The sequence below is a fragment of the Camelus ferus genome, chromosome 21, assembly GCF_009834535.1.
Source record: "Camelus ferus isolate YT-003-E chromosome 21, BCGSAC_Cfer_1.0, whole genome shotgun sequence".
NCBI lineage: Eukaryota > Metazoa > Chordata > Mammalia > Artiodactyla > Camelidae > Camelus > Camelus ferus.
In genome coordinates this window covers 15,003,755-15,026,046 of record NC_045716.1, presented here as the reverse complement: position 1 = coordinate 15,026,046, position 22,292 = coordinate 15,003,755, and the positions used below count along the sequence as shown (strand labels likewise).

At 46.2% G+C, this 22,292-nt stretch overlaps 1 protein-coding gene across 3 annotated transcripts in view; it reads right to left on the bottom strand.

The window, feature by feature from the left end:
* LMX1A (LIM homeobox transcription factor 1 alpha) overlaps window positions 1-21,904 on the bottom strand; it is a 133,039-nt gene extending 111,135 nt beyond the window's left edge. Inside the window, exons 1-3 of one of the 3 annotated variants that reach the window (XM_032463833.1) lie at window positions 21,874-21,904; window positions 20,998-21,095; window positions 18,565-18,751 (exon numbers count right to left, since the gene is read on the bottom strand). In XM_032463833.1, coding sequence (XP_032319724.1) covers window positions 18,565-18,751; window positions 20,998-21,073 — 263 coding nt within the window. In that variant the 5' untranslated portion in view covers window positions 21,074-21,095; window positions 21,874-21,904. Of the gene's footprint in view, window positions 1-18,564; window positions 18,752-20,997; window positions 21,168-21,590; window positions 21,775-21,873 lie in introns of those variants that run through there. The other 2 variants (XM_032463831.1, XM_032463832.1) reach the window with 2 other exon arrangements.
* Window positions 21,905-22,292: the final 388 nt, after the last annotated feature.

Sequence of the window (22,292 nt, the reverse complement as noted above, 5' to 3'; positions counted from 1 at the left end):
TATCAGCAAACTGATTAATTAGGGCCCATTCTGTGGCCTCGTTTAAGAAGCGTGATCAATGAATTAATAAGCCTTGTCATTACAGGTACCTTCTGAGAGAGACTGAGCCTCTGTTAAATGTCATGCAAGACCTGGAACGTTCACAGGTTTGTGAAATTCAAATGCATTATTTCCTCCTGACAGATACGATCAAGTCAGTAGAACTCAGTTCAACCTTCAGTTGCCAACAAATGATCATAATTGTTGGCCAAGAAGGGTAAACATAAGCCTGCTTAACAAATTCGCTAATTATCTTTCAGTTTAGGATTCATGTAACAAATAAATACTGGATGCCTGCAGCTTATCAGTCAGTTCATATAAACCAACAAGGGTAAGTAGATTTTATTTGTTTAAAAGCTCCTGTTCTTAAGCCAAGTATTTCTTGCCCTTGATTTTTCTTTCTTGAATCTCATATGTGTGTGTATTTCACAAGGCAATCTGTCTGCCCTTATATACTTTTAAAAATATTAGGTATATCCGCTGAGAATTCCTTAAAAAGTAATGCTGAGGTTTAAAAGTAATGAAAGAAACAAGCCCCTGGTATGAGAGTAAAAACTGCCCATACAGGCGTAATCTACAGTTGGCTGGCACTGCTGAACATTAGGAAATAAATTATCAGTGTAATTAGCTGCCATTTACTGAGGATCTTAGCAGATGCTGTATAAACACGCATAACCTTTAATCTCTGCAACTTGGGTAAAGACATAGTTTCTGCTTTTCAGAAATAAGGAGGAAGATTACTCAGAAACTAATTTGCCAAGTAACAGAGCTGGGATTTGAACCTTTGTCCGTGTGGGGAGTCGAGGGAGAGGAGGTATGTCTGTCTTCCTGCCACCCATTCTTACAGTGTTATCTTCTCCATGTGAGAATGTGCCTAATACTTTCCCTCTCTTCCAGATCACCAACTCTTAACCATTTAGGATCATGTGCAGATTCCAGGATTTGATGAGAATCTATGGACCCTCTCCTCCAGAAACGCACACACACACTTCTGGGAAAATAAGTCAAGGGATTCATGGATATCCTGAAGCAAAACCCAGGTTCAAAATCTCTATTGCAAATACAGTCTCCAAACATTGACCCGGCTGGATTTTTCATTCACTTGCCTCCTTTACACTTCCCCCTCCTTTTGGGCTTCTATGGAAGTTTTTAAGGAATAAAATAATGGAGCTAAGAAGCAGATACGATATCTTGTCCACATTCAAGAAAAGCCTTGCTCCTCCCACTGCTGCCACAGCTCCCCCCACTCTCCTCTCGTCTTCGCCATCTCAGTAAGGGTGCTCAGCTCAGGTGGACTATCTCGGAATCACCCTCCCGTCTTCACTTCCGCTCACCACTGGTCTAAGACAGCTTTACTGATCTCCTCCAGGCCTGCCACGATGATCCCTGGGTACCCATTATGTTCCAGGTATTAGACTAGTCAACAAAATTACGTTCCAGGCTCTCGTCAGTGAACAAAGTAAGTACAGGCAGACCTCAGAGACGGCAGGTTCAGTTCCAGATCAACACAATAAAGTGAATATCACAATATAGTGAGTCCCATGAATTTTTTGGTTTCTCGGTGCATACGTAAGTTACATATACCCTACACTGTAGTCTATTAAGTATGCACTAGGATTTTGTCTAAAAAATGCACAGATCTTAATTTAAAAATACTTTCTTGCTAGAAGACACTAACCATCATCTGAGCCTTCAGAGAATCATCGTCTTTTTGCCATAGTAACATCAAAGATCACTGATCACAGATCACTGTAACAAATCCGGTAATAATGGAAAAGTCTGAAATACTGTGAGAATTACCAGAATGTGACACAGAGACATGAAATGAGCAAATGCTGGTGGAAAGACGGCACAGATAGATGCAAGGCTGCCACAAATCTTCAATCTGTAAAAACAAAACAAAACAAAACAAAAAACACAGTATCTGTGAAGCACACTAAAGAAAAGTGTGCTAAAACAAGGTATAATCTGTCTGTCTGATCTCGTGGGGCTCACATTCGAATGGGGGACACAATATATGGGCCTAATAAAGGAGTAAATTACAGCGAGTCCTAGAAGGTGATCAGTGGCTGGAAAAAATACAGAAGTTATGGGGGAAGGGTGCATGTCGGGGTGGGCGGCAATATTAAATAGTTGGATATTTGAGTAAACACAGGAAGCAGGGGTCAAACTTGCGGAGATCTGGGGGAAAACACATTTTATTTGTGTTTATTGTCTTTCTTCCCCTCTAGAATGTAAGCTCCATAAAGTCAGGGATTCTGTCTTTGTTACTGTCCACTGCTCTACCCCAAGTGCCTATAACAATGCCAGGCACATAGTAGGTGCTCAAAAATATTAGCTGAATAAGAAAATTAAATGAAAGAGTTAAAATTTACTCTCAGGCTGGCAAAAATTGAGTGTTAGGGTTAATTTCTAAATCTTACCCTAGATATGTCAATATCCTCAATTTAATGGTAAATTCGAAGCAAAGAGAAAGAAACTGAGCCAAGCGGGGTTCACCTTTTAGAAGAGAAAACTGAAAACTGACTATACGTGAAAAATGCTAATAATCTGAACTCCAACTTTTAAAAAGCCAAATAAGAAACAGGCTTTTAAAGAATCCCAGGATATCGCATATCAAATAGGGTTTTTAAATTAGAAATGACCCTTGAAATACAGGACTCCTAAATCCTGAATAATCCATCGATTAGGCTGTCAGTGAGGCACATGGAGACATGGCAGGTAAGATGGAAGCCACCAACCTGGGAAGTGCCAGCCACTGTGCCATGAAATCCTCCCCTCAGCTGCACTCCCATTACAGACCTGCATACCCAGAACACCCAGTATACTTATGCCCTTGGATTATAAGCCTGATTGTGGCTGATTCGCTCAGTTACTTATCCCTTGGTGCTGGTGAGTCTAAGGATATGGGTTGGATCTCCATGGAAACCAAGAGACACTGATGCAGTTATCTGGCCACAAGTTACACCCCTGACCTTGCCCAGTGATCCCACTTATGTACATCCTCAGTTACACAAAAGGACGCAGCCTGTGTGTGCATGTGTGTGTGCGCATGTATGTGACTACCCAAAAACAGAGCAACTCAAAGCACATGCTTCATGGTCAAGAAGGCTACAAGTGACCGTTGAGGACCAACTGACCCCCTTCTGCACAATTACAACATCAAACCAAGGTCCTGGATACAAATCTCTCCGTTAGCTTCTCCTAGAAACATGATCCGATTCTAAGAAAGGCTACGTTCTATATGGACAAAAGCCGCAAACAACTGGAAGGCCACTGGCAGGACACATGCTCCCTTCATCTTGTCCCCAGAGTCTGGTAAAAAGTCAGGAATATGATCTCCCTGGATTCCAGGGCACGTGACTGTATGGATGGTGGGGTCTTACCACATTACAGGTCATGTGAGCTTCAGAACCCTCTTCCCTCTCTGATTAACCAGCAATGTCAGTGGGAAGCCGAAATCACGTCATCTTAACAGCTCAACCTCTGCAACACTGCCCCATCATTAAACTTTTAAAGGGGTTCACTGGGGAAGTCCTTTAATCCTTTAATAATTGAGTTGGGGGAAAGTGATGAAGAGCATTTACCTTAGCTAATATTAACTAGACTTGGCTACTAATGGCTTTCCAACCGTCCCACTGTACCCACGTGGCCATTTAAAAGAGCACATTCCATTTGGCCCCTTGCTCTTTAACTGTCGACAGGAAAACTGAAAAATAATACATCATTCAGCATTGCAATCTGTACTGCAGTGCTCCACCCAATTCTCCCTTCTAGCACTACTGAGCCCAGTCTACACTAAGGTCTTACAACCCGTTGGCGAGTAGAAAAATTCATCCCATGAATCGGTTGGGTGCCTCTGATCTCAAATAAGCTGATGTATTTTCCACTGACTTTACTGGCCACGGAGGCAGAGAGCCATTGGGAAATAGTCAGCTTTCTCCAATTTGAGTTTAATTCCCTTTCTAAGTTAAAAGGTCTGATGACCCTGTCACTTTTTCTTTCCTAGGGTCACACAGATAGACAGCCCTAGAGAAAGGCAGGATTCCCATCTAAACATCACCCTTCCACTCCCCCACTGCACACATCAGGAGGTTTGTGATCAGATAGCTTGAGATAAAGCACTGAGGTAAACGGGAGGCTCTCAAAGAGGTTAAATGATGGTCCCAGGCCCACCCAGACAGAGCAGAGGCAAAGGAGGGACCAAAGCTCAAGGATTCCGAAAACCCACTGTTCTCCACCAGGTTTCTCTAGCCTCCAGTCTGGGGAAGTAAACATATGAACCAACCATCTGAATAAGAACGGAAAACAGTGATGGTGGATTAAGAGACCCAGCCACTGCGGTCTGGTCAACATGGTGTCCCCATCCTGGACTCCCTTCTCTTAAACGTTCTCCTGAGCATCGTGGGAAGCAAAAGCCCTCAGTGGACAGGTGTGTGGATGGTCTAGTGGCCAAGCACAACTGACTAGCTCCTGGCCTGAGGAATCAGCCACACAGGACATACCTTGGACCACACTGTGACCAAACAGAGGTCTGCAAGGATGAAGAGCAGAAACGGGAAGATGGTGGACAAGAGAGGCCTACACAGAGAGAACTGGCATCTGAGGAAGGACACAGGCTGCAGCCTCACTCTGCCTCCACCCTTCGGGCCCATGAACCAGGGTGGCTTCGGGAAAGAAGTTACGTGGGAAGCGGCAGTGGCCACCTTACAAGAGACCCTGAGGAATGACGGAAAACATACCCAGCTTCTGCTGGCCTCTGTTCTGTGGTGATCAGCTCTGGCTAATCCACAGAGAAATGCACAAAAGAACAAAGGGAAAGATCATGCAGGGGCAGAACACGTGCCCTCGATGATTCCCTGACCCTTCCCCAGGCTTCTCCTCTGTCAACTGGATGCTCCTCTCTCTCCCCGACCTTCAACGCCCTCCCTTTCCTGGTGAAACTCACCTTAGCTACCAAGTAGGCTCAAAACTACCATATCTGAAAACGTCTCCCCTTCATTCTGTCTCCACCCCAGGTACAGTTTTTCCTCCCATCTTCTTTCCACTACCCATCTTCTCAGAAGAGTTGGCCACATCATTCTCTCTACTTCTTCAACTACCTTTTACTGTAAAATCCATTAACATGCCTTCCTGGTCCCTCCAAGCTTCTGACAACACTACTGTTAATAAGGGTACCAACGACTAACTGCCTACTGGAAGAGCAAGCAGGTGGCCCTACTTTTTAAAATTCACCACCACTGCCCTGTCCTCCAGAAGCCCACCCACCCTGGCGTTCTCTCCTGGATCCGTGTCCTTCCATCACAGCCTCTCCCAGTCTCCTTGAATGCTGGTGGCTCCCCAAAAGCTCCATCCTTGGCCCTCTTCTCACTCTGTGTGGTATCCCCTTGGGTACTTCCCATATCTACATGATAACATATCCTAAAGTTTCCTGCCCAGGTTGGTTTATGGGTGTTCAACTACCTCCTGGAAAAGGGAACCCTCCTACACTGTTGGTGGGAATGTAGCTTGGTGCAGCCACTATGGAAAACAGTATGGAGATTCCTCAAAAGACTAAAAATCGACTTACCATGTGATCCAGCAGTCCCACTTCTGGGCATATGTCCAGAGGGAATCTTAATTCAAAAAGATACATGCACTCCAATGTTCACAGCAGCACTATTTACAATTGTCAAGACATGGAAACAACCTAAATGTCCATTGACAGATGACTGGACAAAGAAGTTGGGGTATATTTACACAATGGAATACTGCTCAACCATAAAAAAGAATAAAATAATGCCATTTGCAGCAACACGGATGGACCTGGAGATTGTTATTCTAAGTGAAATAAGCCAGAAAGAGAAAGAAAAATACCATATGATATCACTTATCTATGGAATCTAAAAAAAAAAACCATAAAAGACAAACAAACTTATTTGCAAAACAGAAAGACTCTCAGACATAGAGAACAAACTTGTGGTTACCAGGCGGGGAGAGGGGATAAATTGGGAGTTAGAGATTTGCAGATACTAACTGAAATATATAGAATAGATAAACAACAAGTTCATGCTGCATAGCACAGCGAACTATATTCAGTATCTTGTAGTAACTTATGGTGAAAAAGAATATAAAAACGAATATATGTACATTCATGTATGACTGAAGCATTATGCTGTACACCAGAAATTGACACAACATTGTAAACTGTCTCTACTTCAATAAAAAATTTTATATACAAACTAAAAAGAAAGAAAACTGCCTCCTGGACACTGCCACCTGAATTAGCTCCCTTTCCCACTGATCCTCCAAGAGCCAGTTAACCTGTGACCTTTTCCATGAGGCTTTTTCAGTAACCCCTAGCAAGTCACTCATTGATCCATTGATCCGTTCAACCAACATGTCAAATGCCTATTATTTGTCAAGAATCACGCAAGATGCTGGAGATGCGGGAGTTAAAACACAAAATGAAACAAAAGAAGGTCTGTGCCCTCATAGAGCTTATGATTTAGTGACACAGACAGTAAGCCAACTCATAAATACGCATTTCAAATTATAGTAAGCACTATGAAGATAACAAATAGCACACAGTAATATAGAACCAAGGGACTTAGATAAGCTGGTATTTGGTCCCACTGGCCATGCCTCTCCTAAAACAAGTTTACTCTTCCTTTAAGCATCTGTCTAATTTATGTCTCTAAGCAGTCTCTGTTTGTTAATACATTGGTGCTTGCTTTTATTCATTTTTACGTATCTGGCATATACAGGAGTTTAATGAATCTGTTTGATGATTAAATGAATGAATGGGTTATTTAAGTAATGAATCAACTATTTATGAATCCATTTAATTCTGAATTTGAGAAATCCACATACAACTAGGTAAAGTGCATTCCAATTGCTGGCGTATTACCTGAAATCTCTAGGTTCATTAAATGCCGGTTTACAGAGATTAAATTCAGATGTACATCTCATCTCTCTAAAATTGACTGGAACTACTTTTATGAGAACCAAGTATCGGCAGTGGTGAGAGAAATAATACAACACAGGAATACTTAATTTCCAAAAAAACCAAGATTCCATTATTCCATTTTCAATCCAGCCAGGCCAAGTAATAAACAAGAGGGAGTGAACAGTTCTGGAAATCTGCCTCATGCCGGGGCACGGTGGGAGCTTTCCTAGCTGAGGCTGGAGCTTGTTCGAAAGTACAACACAGTTCTGAAGAGAACTTGGAAAGGGGTTATCCGAGGAATGGATGGACAGCTGCTGGCTGGTCCCCATGGAAGTATGTCTGGAAGGCTCCAGATCTGATATTTAACAGTTCTGCTGCCAAATGCACAGACAGGCTCCCAGAACAAAAGTCACCAATAGCAAACTCTGGGAGCTAGAGAGAAGGAAAATGGATGCTTGTCTCCCTTTGTGTCATTCTTCCGGTGCAGAAGAGCAGGGACGCTCGGGGGACGGTGGAGACCAATGCAGATGGGTTGGGAGAGAAAAGATGGGTAGGAGGGCTTTGCATTTGTGGGAGAATTTGATGAACAGGAGTGATGAGTGTGCACTAGCAGCTTTCACACACACACAAACACTCAGGAGTTCCCCAAATCCACAAAACTTCCTTTAAAACCACAGAATATGTAAACAGCTGACCGTCGAAAGCCTGCCGGAAAGCTCAAGTATCTAGTAGGTGGGGACTTGTTTTCCAAGAGCTGGTTCAACAGGACAAACTGAGAATTGTGATCTCACTGGGGTGTGAGCACCAGAATTCAAGGAGCAGATGGTGTGATTTAGTGGAAAGGCCACTGGACCAGGAGTCAGCGGCTGGGGATAGCATCCCAGTCTCTCTCGTTACCAACAGCGTGACCTTGGGCAAGCTCTTAACCTCTCTGAACTTCAGTTTCCTCAGCTACAAAATGCAAAAAAAAAAAAAAAGCAAACATCACCTTAGCTAACTTTCTAAATTGCTGTAAGATCCAATGGATATAATATCTGTGAGAAAAGGCTCTTTGAAAATTGAAAAGGATATATTTTTCCCCAACATATCCTTTTATGGAATTTTCTATGAGCCAAGCATTGATCTGCACGCTTTATAAATATCAATCCAAAATGACCCTATGAGGTTGGTACTCTTTTTTCAGTCCAGTTTTATGGAGATACAGTTGACAGATAGCACTGTATAAGCTTAAGGTGTACAGCATGATGATTTGACTTATACATTGAAACGATTACCACAGTAAGTTTAGTAAACATCCAACATCTCGTATAGATACAAAGTTTCTAAAATAGGAAAAAAACTATTTTTCCTTGTGATGAGAACTCTTAAGATTTACTCTCTTAGTAACTTTCTTTTTTTAATTAATTTTTTTGTTGAAGTATAGTCAGTTTACAATGTTGCATCATTTCTGGGATACAGCATGTTTCAGTCATACAAACACATATGTATATTTGTTTTCATATTCTTTTTCATTATAGGTTACTATAAGATATTGAATATAGTTCCCTTTGCTATACAGAAGAAACTTGTTGTATATCTATTTTATATATAGTAGTTAGTATCTACAAATCTCAAACTCCCAATTTGTCCCTTCCCACACTCTTTCCCCCGCTTATAACCGTAAGTTTGTTTTCTATGTCTGCGAATCTCTTTCTGTTTTGTAAATAAGTTCATTTGTGTCCTTTCGTTTTCTTTAGATTCCACCTATGAGTGATATTATATGGTATTTTTCTTTCTCTTTCTGGCTTACTTCACTTAGCATAATGATCTCCAGGTCCATCCATGTTGCTGCAAAAGGCATTATTTTATTCTTTTTTATGGCTGAGTAGTATTCTACTGAATAAATATACCACACCTGCTTTATCCAGTCATCTGTCGATGGACATTTAGGTTATTTTAATAACTTTCATATATAACATATGGCAAAGTTAATTATATTTATCTTATTGTACATTACATCCCTAGTACTTCTTTATCCTGTGACTGGAAGTTTGTGAGGTTGGTACTATTATTATCCCCATTTTACAGAGAGGTTTACGGGCACAGAGGAAGCATGACCTTCACCCAAGGTAACACAGCTTATGAGCAGCAGAGCCAGAATTTGGTCCCAGACACCCTGGCTTCAGAGTTTATGTTCTTGACCACTAGACTGTGTTATCGCACACAGCTCCTAAGAATATGTATTTTTTACTCATGTTACAAAACTAGCAATAATAATACCCAAGCCCGAAGAGTTCTCCATATTTTACCAAAAGGTTTTTCAAGTTCATCATCTTATTTAATTCTCACAATAACTCTGTGACATTGTTATTATTACGTTCCTCTGTATAAATGAGGAAATTGTGTCTTGGATATCTCCTGATAGTAGGACATGTGCTGCAAATTATTTTTCCAGTGATGGAGAGAGATGTGATGTGCCCAAACCATTCATGTCCACCTGTCCAACTCCCTTGCATCTATGGACATGGACTTTTTAAAGAGAAGATCTCTACCAATTACAGAACACAAAGAGTAAAACCCAGAAGAAAAGGAGTGGATGTGTAGTCATGGCCAGCCTCACATACAGATAAACAGGGGAGTACTCTATGAAGTGAGATATGCATTCTGCCCAAAATTATCTGCTTTACTGCCCTAAATTATCAAAATTGTCCCCCATTCTAGGACCTAAAATTCTACCATAAGACAGTCATTCCTTTGACTAAACACCCTTCTGATTAAAAAGACTCTTTGGAAGAATACTGCATTATCATGTACATCCCAATGTGAATTATTTCACACTTTGACAGCTAGTGAAGAGCAGGCTCTAGCCTGCACATGGCATCATTGGAAAATTTAAAAGTCATAAGATGGGTTCAGAGCATAAGACAAACAAGAAGGCAAGGCTGAGCTGAGATCCAAAGTGGGGTTGGAAAACCAGTCTTGTGGTTAAATTCAGGGCTTCCAGGTGCTTAGAGCCCCAGGGGAAAGATAGGTGCAGAGAGCAAGCAACACTCCAGCCAAAGACATGCAGGGAAGGGTCTCCTGAGATGTTCTTCCCCTTTGGATTTCTGAAGTCTCCTTCATGGTACCACCAGTGAGGCATGGTTTTTGTCCCTGAAGAGCTGAGCCCTCATGCCCACATGCTTACTGGAGGGGACAGGCACAACAGGAGCCCCTGCAACAATGCAAGGAGGGCAGGAGGAGAAGGGGTGATGGGAGCCAGCAGCAGGGGAGGACACTCTCGATGTTTATGTTAAAAAGGATTTGTTCCACTGTCAAAACCAGAAAGTGCTCCCCAAGAGCCAGCTTTAAGGAAGGAAGCCTGAAATGACAGAGAAGGTGGTGGGATGTATGAAGGAGGCCCTTTGGAAAGGAGGCTGAAAGCAAGGGGAGGGCATCAGGCAGAAGGCAGGTGTGGCTGTAAAAACCCACCCCTGGACTGGGACTGGCCAGCAATGACCAGGGGATGAACAGAAACTGGACAGTATTGTTTCTGTTGGGTCCCCATCAAATCTCACCCATCCTCAGTTCTCCCCAGGGATGGGGAGAGGGCCCAGTGACTACCAAGCTCCTGAAAACTGTACAAGTCACACCCTCTCCACTCACCTACCATTCCTTTTTCTGGGCCCCATCCTGACCCCAGCAACATCAACCTCTTTTCCACCCTGGAGCTGAGGGGCCCCAGGCCAAGCTGGCATCAGCTCCCACTCAGGTTCAGGCTGTTGGGTACTCAAACAAAGACATACTTGGACCCTCCTGCAGAGAGAGAGGGGACCGTTTCTGGGCCCAGAGGGAGCTGGCCTTAATCTGCTGCACGGTGAATGACAACAATGCTAAGAATGAAAATATGGTTTGGGGGGATAGTCCCCAGGAGCCCAACATTTTGGTATTTAAAGGAACTTTAATGAGCTTAAGAGGCTAATCTGGAGTTCAGGAGGGGGTGTTTTGTTTTGTTTTGTTTTGAAAAATCCTTTTAAAAGTTCCTGAGGCTTGATAGGGAGGAGGTGGGAGAACTGTGAGTCAAGAAGTGGCTACCGTGTAACTGAAGAGGCCGGACAGAGCTAGGAGAGGAGGCTGCTCCAAAGATCCCTTCCTACTGCATCAGCTGGACCTGGTGCTCAAGAGAGAAAGGATGGTTCTCTCCAGGCTGGAGAAGCGTGATGTCCAGAGAAGCAGTGAAGTGAGCAACGTTGAGAGTGAGCAACGCACTTACATGCTATCAGAATACTAGCCAGGCTTCTCCCCCGACGACTCCTTGTCCCGGTTTACTGGTGACCAACATCAAACTCAGACATTTCTCTGACCCACTGAAAAACACCTACCTGTTGCGGCAGGACATAACCCAGCATCCACGAAGGTGCCCAGCACACTCAGAAAGATGTTCAGGGGCCCCTAGATGGTCACCCAAAGAGCGTTGGTTATGGGATCATGCAAACTGAGCACGACGCCCCTCATCAGCTATTGTAGCCGCGTCCTGTTCCATAGCAGGGTGGACCATTATTTTGTGCATCTAAAAGATAAATCTGTTTCCTCCAATGAGAAAAATTTTTAAAAGACTAACAGTCCCTAAGGTTGGCCTTGGGGGGAGGGAAATGAGGCAACTGATGAGATGGTGTTTAAGTAATATCTTATGTTTGCAAGAGTCAAGTTAAGAGAATTCCACAGGGCACAGGGGAGTGAGGGGGAGGCAGAATGGGATGAGGCTAGATGCGAAGTCTAGATAGAGCACGCAGTCCATTCCCAGCAATGCTGGATGCTAAAGATTTTTTTTTATATGAACGGGGTTTAATTGGCCCATCAGACAAGGTAGTCCAATCCATAGTGTCCAGATATCTATCAGGGCTTGTCCACAATAGGGTAATGATGATAAATACAAGGCTAACAGGGTGGAGAGACACTGGAGGCCTAGAGTGTCAGGAAAGCCAGACATATTTACTATTATCCAAAAATAGGATCTCCCAACTGGAATCTTGAAAGGCTAGGAGAGACCAAACTCGTTCATGTGACTTCAGTTAAGGACTAGGAAAAGCACAGTCCATTTTGTATTTTTAGTCGTTATGACATTATGGTGCAATAATGGGGAATCTGGCAAGCGTTTCATTAAATTCTAGCTAATCCGAGCATGGCAGGCAGGTGACAAGCTCTACAGATGATCTGGTTGCCTTGGTTCACCACCGAAAAGTACAGCGTGGAGGGAGGGAGGTTTTAAAAATCCTTTTTTAACTACCCAGATGGGGCTCCTTGTGATGCGACCAAGTCTACCCACAAGGTAGAAAACCAAGGTCGGGCCGCAGTTTTCTTCCTCCCATGATGTCTTCACTAATACTTCGGTGTTTCTGCTGCATTCCAACTGCATCTGCTGTCTAACACTGGAAGAAACTTAATCCCTGTCCTAAGTCTCATTTTATTTATTTTCAGTGGTGTGAAAATAAACATGCAGCAAGATTGCAGTGTTTACCCCTCCTTTTCAGCTGATACAGCTCTAATCCTCCTGCTAATTAATGCCAGGGCCATCGCCATCTTATTAATTTCATCTTGGTTAAAAATATAGAGACAGATAATTGTGCTTGACTAAAATAACAATTTGACATTTGGAAGGTGTTCACTTCATTTTAGCAGGACAGTTGGCGGGGTTTCATCTCATATATGACAAAGAGACACAAAGTCACACGCTGACATCAGTCAGTGATAACACAACTGATTCTAATTGTGATAAATTGACTAAAACGTCCCACACCACGCGAGTCAAGGAGACGAAGGAGAAAACGTAAAACGTAAGGCGTCCCAGGTTTCTCCATCGGTTCCAGAAAACGGGCACAAAGGAGACAAGGGCCTCTTTTTTCCAGAATCTTTTCTGCATGTTGATCCTAAAATTACCGACTTCACCAAACGGAATCTGAAAAGGCTGCTGGCAAGGCTGTTCCACACGTCCGCTACGAAACTTTCAAAAAAACATACAGGGCATTCATTCCTAGGGGGAAGCCTCAGGCATGCTGGAAACAGGGCAGGGCTCTCCCATATAGGACCCCTTCTGCTTCCGCACAGAGGGTGGGAGACGCATTCCCCCACCCCACCCCCCCCGCCCCATGCAGCCCCAACCCTCCTTATCCCACCCCACAAGTGGCTTACGACAAACTTCCATCTGAAGATGTGAGCATTCCAATTTCCATGTTAGAAAAATGTAAAAAAAAAAAAAATTTTTTTAAAGCATTAAAGTAAGGCTAAGATGCAGAAATTATTTTTAAACCTTTCTAGGGTGAATGTAATTATGCTTTCTTCCCCCATTGTTCATTTCTCAGTATTGCACAGCTATACGTAACCATCAAGTTAACATGATTCAATATTGGTTATTATGAAGCTTTTATAATGCAACAATGACATTTTGTATATGAATTTACTCTAAGAAGCTTCAATAAATTTCTGGTAATATAATGAATATTTTTAAATCATTGCCTATCTTCTCACTTCTGAACACTGGAACCCAAATAATTTCTTTGATCTTAAAAGATAACTAGCTGATCATTTAATGTATGAAGTTGTTCTCATTAGAGAAACAGTCCCTATTCATTATCTCCAAAACACTTCCCAGAATTAAAAAGCAACAGTAAAGAGGGCTCTTTAAAATTAGTTAGTGTTTGGGGTGACACAAAAGTTACAAAAGAAAAATGAAACTCAAAAGCAAGACAAACTATGAACTGTCAGAAAAAGCTCTTGTCACTGAAATCTGAACAGCAAAAGCAACTCCTTAGCCGGATGGATGGCAAAATCCCAGAACTCTACAGCATGTAAAAACCAGACTGGATAAATAACTTTTTTTCATGTGCTACATTTATGTTAAGGATCAAAAGAACCCCACAAGCGTACTCTGGAAAGCAGTGTTCATATCTAATTCCCAGAATACTATTAATATCTATGCTTGCTCTCTAATTTTATTTCAACATTTTAAGTCTTAGATTCAGAAAGTCCTACCTAGGGACCAATACAAAGAGAGAAAAATGCCTCTGAACAAGGACTGTTTCCAATCACCCTCTAAATAAAAAAAAAAGAGAGAGATAAGTCAGCTTGCACAGACACAGACACAGCCCATGGACAGTGCTTATCCCAAGCTAAGCCCCTGTCCCCCCCCCCCAATTTAATGCAGACATCAATTTATTACTTAGCTGTGTTGATTTTTATATTCCTTAAATTTTATGATGCCAGGAGTGGGGCCAACAAAACACAGAGTAGAAATCTAACAATTGCCTCTGTAATTTCATCTGTGGGCCCCTTTTATGAGGAAGGGATGCCCAATTTTGATCTCCAAGTAATGTCACAGTAATAAAACCAAACTCACTCTCCTCCCTACACACACCCCCTACACTACCTTGATGAAATGCAGAATGAGTTCATTACTGATCCTAAGAGATCACTTCCTCAGCCATCTTCTCCTCGGGGCTGCCAATCAGCGGGTCGACAGAAAGACACAGAGGGAGCTCTACGTGGGGGATACACACTTTACTCCATTCCAGTCCCTTTCTTCTAAAACTTGGTCTGCTCCAAAAGAAAGGGGAGAAGACATGGACCGGCCCTGTGAGAGTTTTCCCAAGGCCTGCACTTTGCTGACATGTGGGGAGTTATGATGCTATAAGAGCAGCCCTGATGACAGCCATACTATCCCACACTGGTCCTAGGACGTCCAGAGCAATCTAAGGGACGATGATAAACTTCATGTGCTGTGTGAGGGGAGAGGACCCCGCCTGACACACAGAGCCACCAGGCACAGGAGAGAAACAATATAAAAGTGATTTAACTGTGGGATCCCTTCCAGAAGGCTTAATTATCTATTGTATGACCACATTCCCGTTATTCGGCAGTCTCCCGTCTCCAACTTCGGTCCAGCTACAGTATTTGTCTGGAAGAAATTCAGGGAAAACTCCAAACTAACCAGATCAGAGAGGACTCAGCGAAATAGGGAACGGCAGTTATGTAAGCAAGAAGTTCCCTAGGCTGGAAAATTCCTTGGTGGTCTGCTAACTTTCAGGACCGTCGAAGACCGTTGAGTCCAACGCTTAAACATCCACGTCAACAGCATCCTGATGCTTTATATGACGTGGTGCCCCTTCATCAATCCTGCACATGTACCATTCCTCCCAACTAGCTATTTTTCTTCGAAGGCGTGTCATGAGACAATAAAGGTCACCTCCAGTTCTTAATTTCTGGACATTCATAAATCAGTTTTCTACACTCTAGCCCTAAATGCTTATTTGTTTTGGATGATCAGAAGATGAATTATTCCTAAGAGTGTCATAGTGCATGAGATAAATATTTAACAAAATACCCTGAAGTCTTCAAATGAATGGCTGTATGTCTAGGATACCACTGTCAATTCAATTTTTTTTAATTAGACAAATTTGGTGTTTGACATCGAGAAGGTGTAACAACTAGTTGACAGAGTAGAATTTTCACTTTTTAACTGGCTGCCTGACACCAGGAATAGGCAGCTAATAATTCTAATGCAAAACTGCCCCACAGTCAGAAATGCACACACACATGGCTGGAATAAATATGAGAAACTCCCCCTGTTAATATCATGTTTATGCCCCTCACTACAGACTACACATTAACTATATGTTCTTTTATTTTAATGTGTAAAAATGGCATTTGAACGCCTTGAAGTTTGGAGCCAAGAGCACTGCCTGAATGTTCATTTTCTCCAGAGCACTTCATAATTTACCACCACCATTGTCCCACCACTTTGACTTCCACCTGAATGTCCTCTCCAGTTGCCTTGGCTGGGCCTCAACTTTTAAAAAGAGCCAATGAAAAAAGCAAAACTATTTTTACAAATGTATCTGTTAGAGAGGAAAATGCTCTCTGTGACCGCTTCATGACTATTTTCTAAAATTGAATTGCAACCTTCTGGAGGAGAAATATCTGGTCATTCTGGCCAGCTTCTACTCCATACTTAGTCCTGAAATCTAAGTAGAGGAGGCTTCTGAGAAATAACTCGCTAGTTAAGATAAAATAGACAGAAAAGGGGCTAGGCTATAAGCCTTCTGAAGGCAGGCTCTGAGACTTTCTCCTCATTATCCTCTCATCACCTTGCCCAGTGCCTTGTGTATGGGAGCTCAATAAAAGCTTGTTGAATAAAGGAATTTGTCTAGAGCCTAATTTCAAAACAAACAAACAAACAAACCTCCCCCTTCCTCTCCTTCCACAACAACTACCATACAGACCAATGCCATTAAGATGGTCAAATATATGAAAGCCCTGTTTTGCTGGAAGAAGAATGGGACTGGGGTGTGGGGTGGAGGAGAAAAACAGAGTAAAATTAATCTAAAAACACAAGGGAGGCTCTGGGTACAGAAAAGTGCTGACAGTGAGTGAACGAGACAAGCAGCTCCATTTTGGACATCCGTGTTTCCAAAATATACGTTAAAATCAAAATTAAAAACCCTCATTGTAACATCAACACCTCTCTGAACAATGCTGCTCACACTCCTCTGTAAAACCTTCTCGGTTCTGGCCAACAGCTGACAAGCTGATCCCTGCAATTTTCCCTTTGCAGAAATAGCTTTGTGCGGGGAGAACTGACCCTCGTGGGTTAATAAGACCAAACCGCCGCCAAACTTGGGAGGCTGAAATGGAGGGGACATTGTTGTGTTAAGTACTTTACAACAACTGTTTCTTCTCCTCTTGACACAGCCTGACTTCCTTAAAGAAGATCTGACTGGCCAGACAGCTGTGTTGACCCTTAAGCCTTCTTTGATTCCTGATTTTTTTTTCCACAAACAGAATAGAAATTCACAACCCAAATCCTTTCCTAAGCTCCCATACTTTTGAATTTGCTAGTGTCGTGCCTGAAGGATGTGGACATTTCAGTAATCTATAAGCACAAAGATAAAGATTGGGTCAGCACAATCCCAAAACCTTCAGACGAAAAGCAAGAGGGGGAAACAAAACAAAACAAAACAATACAAACAAAAAAAGGGAGCAATCAACCAGAAGCTTTATCCAAAGGCGGTACTTGAAGTTGTGTGCGCACAATCTGTTTAATTACCTAAAAATTGAACTTTTCACTCATACACTAGAGCAACAGACAATCAAGAACACATACAGGCATATCTTCTTTAAAAAATAATGTTAAACCTTAATTACCACTTCAGGAAACAACCATGCATTCTCACCTCTTTATATATTTCTGTACTTCTCAACTCATCCAAAATCAAACACATACTGTTTTTAGTGCTGGAAAATGGAAAGTTATCTTTTCAAAACAAAGCAAAATGCCCAGTACTCTATCCACATACGGGTAAGATTCAAGTATGTTATGGCTAAGGAGCGCGAGGAGCAGAAAGAATTTTTGTGTGTGGTCACTGGATCTAATTGCTTTGTCAGTTTCTAGTAAACCTCACAGCCCAGGCAAATCAGAAAAGAAGACATTTCTGTTCCCTCTCAGGGCTTTTTTGTTACATTGAGATTTCTCCTGCACACCCTCTTGCATTGTGTGTTTTTAATAACATGATAGGAACTGTTCTTCACGAGCATTAACCCTCCCTTGATTATCTTTATATAGTGCTGTCCCTTTTATTTAGCACTGACAAATGCGAAATTTTCCTGCGCGTGCTCCGAGGGCACTCCATCACATATACCAGTCCATTTTGACCAGGAAAAGCAGCCCACCCTCCTTAGCGCCACGAAGCAACTCCCGGCTAGCCTGGAGAGAACCAGGAAATATTTTCAAACTCCCACCATCACACCCCCACCCCCATCTCACTCAGGCTTTAGGCAATACAGAGATCTAGAATCGAAATAATCCACTTTCTTAAATACCTGCCTCCTATTTCTCCTCGAAACACACCAGAACGTTCATGTCGACGGGAGGGAACTGAACCTGCCCTGAGGCAGAAATGCATACCCAGACGGGAACAAGGGAGGAGGTGGAGGATGGAGGACCCGGCTTCAACTTTTGGCCTAAATGCCCCTGCGCCCCAGGGTTTTGGAGAAACCGGGGAACTAGGTGGCGAGAATACCGTGAGAGAAAAAGCAAACAGAGGGTGTGCGCTGCGGAGCTCAGAGCAGCAGCAGCGCCATTTCTGAGCCCAATCTGTCCCGACCCCAGTGGACACAGCCAAGCGAGGAACGAGCACAGGGGGACCCAAGCTGTGCAGTCAGAGCCTCAGCGCTCCGCATAAGCGCACGGCTGGCGCAGATAGGTGGGTGAGGTGGAGGGGGAACTGGCGAGGAGATGTGAACCACTGGCAGCCCCAAGGACACCCAAGTGAAGAGGGGGAGAGGAGGGACAAGGCTGATGGGGTCGCAGTGGCCTCTGGGAATGGCCAGGTCGGGAAAACTGGGCGAGCAGCCGTAAGAGGGGAGACATCCCTGGCGCTCCCGCGGGACCCCGGACGTGGTGGCGGGCGCCGGCGCAGTTCTCTGCCGCCGGGAGTATACAAGATGCGGGTGAATGGGCACCTGCGTCTCTGGGCACGCGGGTGCATCTTGCGCTTTCTAGTAGTACATGGGGATAAAAGATGGACACAGCCCCCCGCGCCCACTGATGCAGTGTGCGGGGCGCGCTCGGCGGCGCGGGCACTTACTTCTCGTAGTCATATTTGCAGTAGAGCTTCTTGTCCCGGTAGAAGCAGGTGGTCTCCAGGGGCTCTTTGCAGGAGGCGCACTGCACGCACTGCTCATGCCAGAAGCTGTCGTTGAGCCGCAGCAGAAACCTGTCCGAGATGACCCGTTGACAGCCCTCGCAGACAGACTTGGGGCTCACCGCTCTGCCTACGGCAGCAACAGACGTCGGCTGGTGAGCCGCGCCGGCCCGGCATCCCGGCCAAACCCGGGCCGGACCCGCAACGGATCACTCCACACCCACGGATTTCCACCCCCTCGCGCCCCCGACCCGGGGAAGGGCCCCCGCCCCCAAACATCCAAGCCGAGACTTGGAGATCAGAGAAAAATCAAACCAAATGGAGTTTCTAATAAACAGAGACTATGTGGGAAGGTTTAAATTCTACCAGAGGAGGGGGGTACAAATCAGTAAGTGGCCTTTCATTATCAAACCTACCCAGGTACGCACGCAAAGGTGCGCATATCCTGCAAAAGTAGCCTGCAAGTAAGTTTGTGGTCCTAGGTTTATCACGTAATCATTAAATCACTCACTATGCCTGTCTGTATTGTCTATTATTATAACTGTGAGTGTGTAAAAAGAATTTTCTTTTTTGGTTTGGTTTTGTCTTTCGCTAAAACGCAATTCTGTTCTAATTTTTTATGGAAAACTACATTTTTTTTCTTTGCTTTCTAAAAAAGTCCTGTGTGTGCAGGAAAATACCGTCTCACCCTAGGCAAACTCAGTATTGTTCCAATCAATGAACCCCAAACTGCTGGGTCTTGGCTGGCGCGCAAATTGCAGATGGGTTTTTTCATAATTAAGAAGCATCATAACGGAGAGAAGAAAAAAAAAATAGAGGAAGGAAGCAGGAGGTGGAGATGCCGCGGAGTGTCCGGCCAGGATTCCGAGAATCAGGCGCGCTCAGCAGCCACGCGTGAGGGCGAAACCGAACACAAACAGACTCAGCGCAAAAGGGAATCCTCTCTGTCCTAACCTTTGCACGTGTGTCAGTTTTGTTCCTTTAGTTTGTGGGGGCGGGGGCTTCGCCTTTTTTTAGGGTGGTGAGGTGCTTTGCCGCCTTTGTTGGCACGTTTCACAGCTATTTAAACAAGGCCATGTCGCCCAGTAACAAAACCTTTGCGCGTGGTGTCCCAAAGGGCCTGACCCTCCCCGGTTGCCCTGCTATGCTCGGGTCGCTTTCCCCTTAGGGGACCCGGCCGCTGGCTCAGGAGCGGGGACGGTCACCTTGAGGCACAGGCAGGGAGGATTAGAAGTAACGAGATCTCAGTTAAAATATTCCGTATTCTTTCTGCCCTGTCCCGGCGTCCAGGGGCAAGACCGGGCGCACGGAGCGGACGTGGGCCGGGCGGGGCGCACTGGACGAGCCGCGAAGCCCGCTCAGCGCAGAAGTTTGAGCGCGCCCTGCGCCAGGCCAGGGCCAGATCTGACCCCCTGGCTCTTCCGAGGCTGCACGGAGTCGGGAAGTTTCCAAAAGGGCGGTTGAAAGGGAGGAACGCGGTGCGTGCGATTTCATTCCATCTGGGGAGTTGGGAGGGATTCCTCCCCGGGTCTGGTTTCTTCAGAAAAACTGTCCCATCCTCCGCCTTCACCCTGCTCTAGCGGTTCCGAGTGAGAGAAAGGGGCAGAAGTGGCAAAACGAAAATCCCTCCCTCTAAAAAAAATTTTTCTTTGAACACCCATTCACCAAACTTAGAAAGCGTAGAGAGAGGGGGTGGGGGTTGGGGAGTGTGAAATCCCTGGCCTCAGTTCCGTTAGACCCGAGTGTGGGCTGAGGCCCTGGGCTCGCCGCTCTTACGTGGTCGCGGCGTAGGGACTCGGGAGGCCGAGGGTGGAGAGGGGACCCGCCGGACCCGAGATCTGGCTCCAGTTAATTAAAACCGAGACGAGGGCCCTGCCGAGCGGGCTAATCCCCGCGCTGCGCTGCCCACCGGCCCGGAAAAGCCTCTCCGCCGTACTCTAGGCTGAGACTGCGGATGGAGTTGGTGGAGGCGAGAAGCCGCCTCGAACTTGGGCGCTCCGGACCTCGGGTTTGTATTGTCGCCTCCAGGCCTCCGAAAAGACAGCTGCATTCACGAGACGTCGATCAGCTCTGTGATTAAAAATCTAGCCCTGGGTATTTTTAATCACTTGCCACTCAAACGCCTGCGAGCAATCTCGCCCGCCCCTCGCGGCTTTGGGGAGTTCGGTGACCGGTGCGTGAGGCCTGGGGCAGCTTGCCGGTTTAGGGTAGGAAGGACCCACAGGGACTGATGGATAGACGGGAAGTGGGCTCAACTGAGTGCATGCAGCGGGGCTCTCGTTCCCCTACTGCCGACCCGGTCCCAGGGAGGTGGGCTCCAGAGCTGGGGTCTGTCGGAAAGAAGGTGCGCCCGAGGCACACGGCCCGAACACTCACCCAGCAGCGAGGAGAAGGAGGCTGACGTCTCGATGGCGCTTTGGAAGTTCTCCTCCATCTTCAGGCCGTCCAGCATGTTCGAGCTGGGCCGGGAGGATCTGTAGAGGAGAGGAAACGACGCTTCTGGCGTCCGTGCTCTCTGGGACTCGGCTCCCGCAGCCGCCACACTCCTGGGGAAGGACAGAAGGAGTGTCCAGGGTGACCAGAATGAGCTGGGAGGGTAGAGTCCAGCCAAGAGAAATGTGGGGCGGGAGGAGAGAGACGAGTCACAGCGAACTGCTCTGACTGATCTGATTTCACTCGAAGTCAACACGTTAAGTACTTAGGCCTCCGCCCCCCAACTGCGTTTCTCCTTCCTCTGCCCCTCACTCTCCCCCCACCCGGTCCCCAGCCCCAGGTTCCCCATGCAGAGTCCGACTCCGCCCCAACCTATACTAATGGGGGCCCTAGGGACGCCTCTGCGGGAACACAGCTACTGGAGTAAGACGGAGATAAAAAAAGAGTGGGTGTTTTCCCTCGCGGGGCCGGGCCCAGGCACGCGGAACTACGAGGTCTATAGCCCGCGCCCGGACCCGCCGCGTTGCGTCGCTCACCTGCCCCGGCCGAGGAGGGGCAGAGTAAGCGACCCGGAGAGCGTCCCGCCCGCTCCCGGACTCAGGGCGCTGGGATCTGCTGGGGGCGCGCGGGAGCGAGTGTGCGGGGCGCGCAGGGAGGTCCTCCCGCCGGTCGGCCGGTGCCGGGAATGTCTGCAGGAGCAAAGAAGTCGCCTCGGGGAGGAGCCGCGGCTGGCCCTGCTCACTCTTGGATGCATTTCAAATCAACTTTCAGAAACACGCCCGCCCGAGCTGCAGCCTAGGAACAGGCAGCCTTCCTTACCTGATGGGCGAGCTCGCTCCCCGGGGCAAGAGCCGAATGAAGTTGCCCAGCGCCGCGGGAGGCTTCGGCCGGGGGAGGCGAAGGCCCTCGAGGCTGCAGCTGGGGTGGCCGCCCCCGGCTCCGGCGCGCCCGGGAGGGAGCCGGAGCGAGCGCCGGCCCCTGGCTCCGCTCCTCGGCGCGCCCGGGCCGGGCCGGGACGTGGCCGCGGGCGGCCGGCCTTCTCGGGACGTCCTGCCCGCCCGCGTCGCTCCTCCGGGAAAGGAGAGGGCCGGATGCTTCTCCCAGACCAGAGGGAGGGTGGAGGCCCACGGTCCTGGGTGCGAGTCGGGCCCGGCTTGGCCGGGGCGGATCCGGCCGCTTCTGACAGGGGCCGTGGCGCTGCGTGCGCGGCGGCGGGAAGGGGGTGGGGTGCTCAGGGA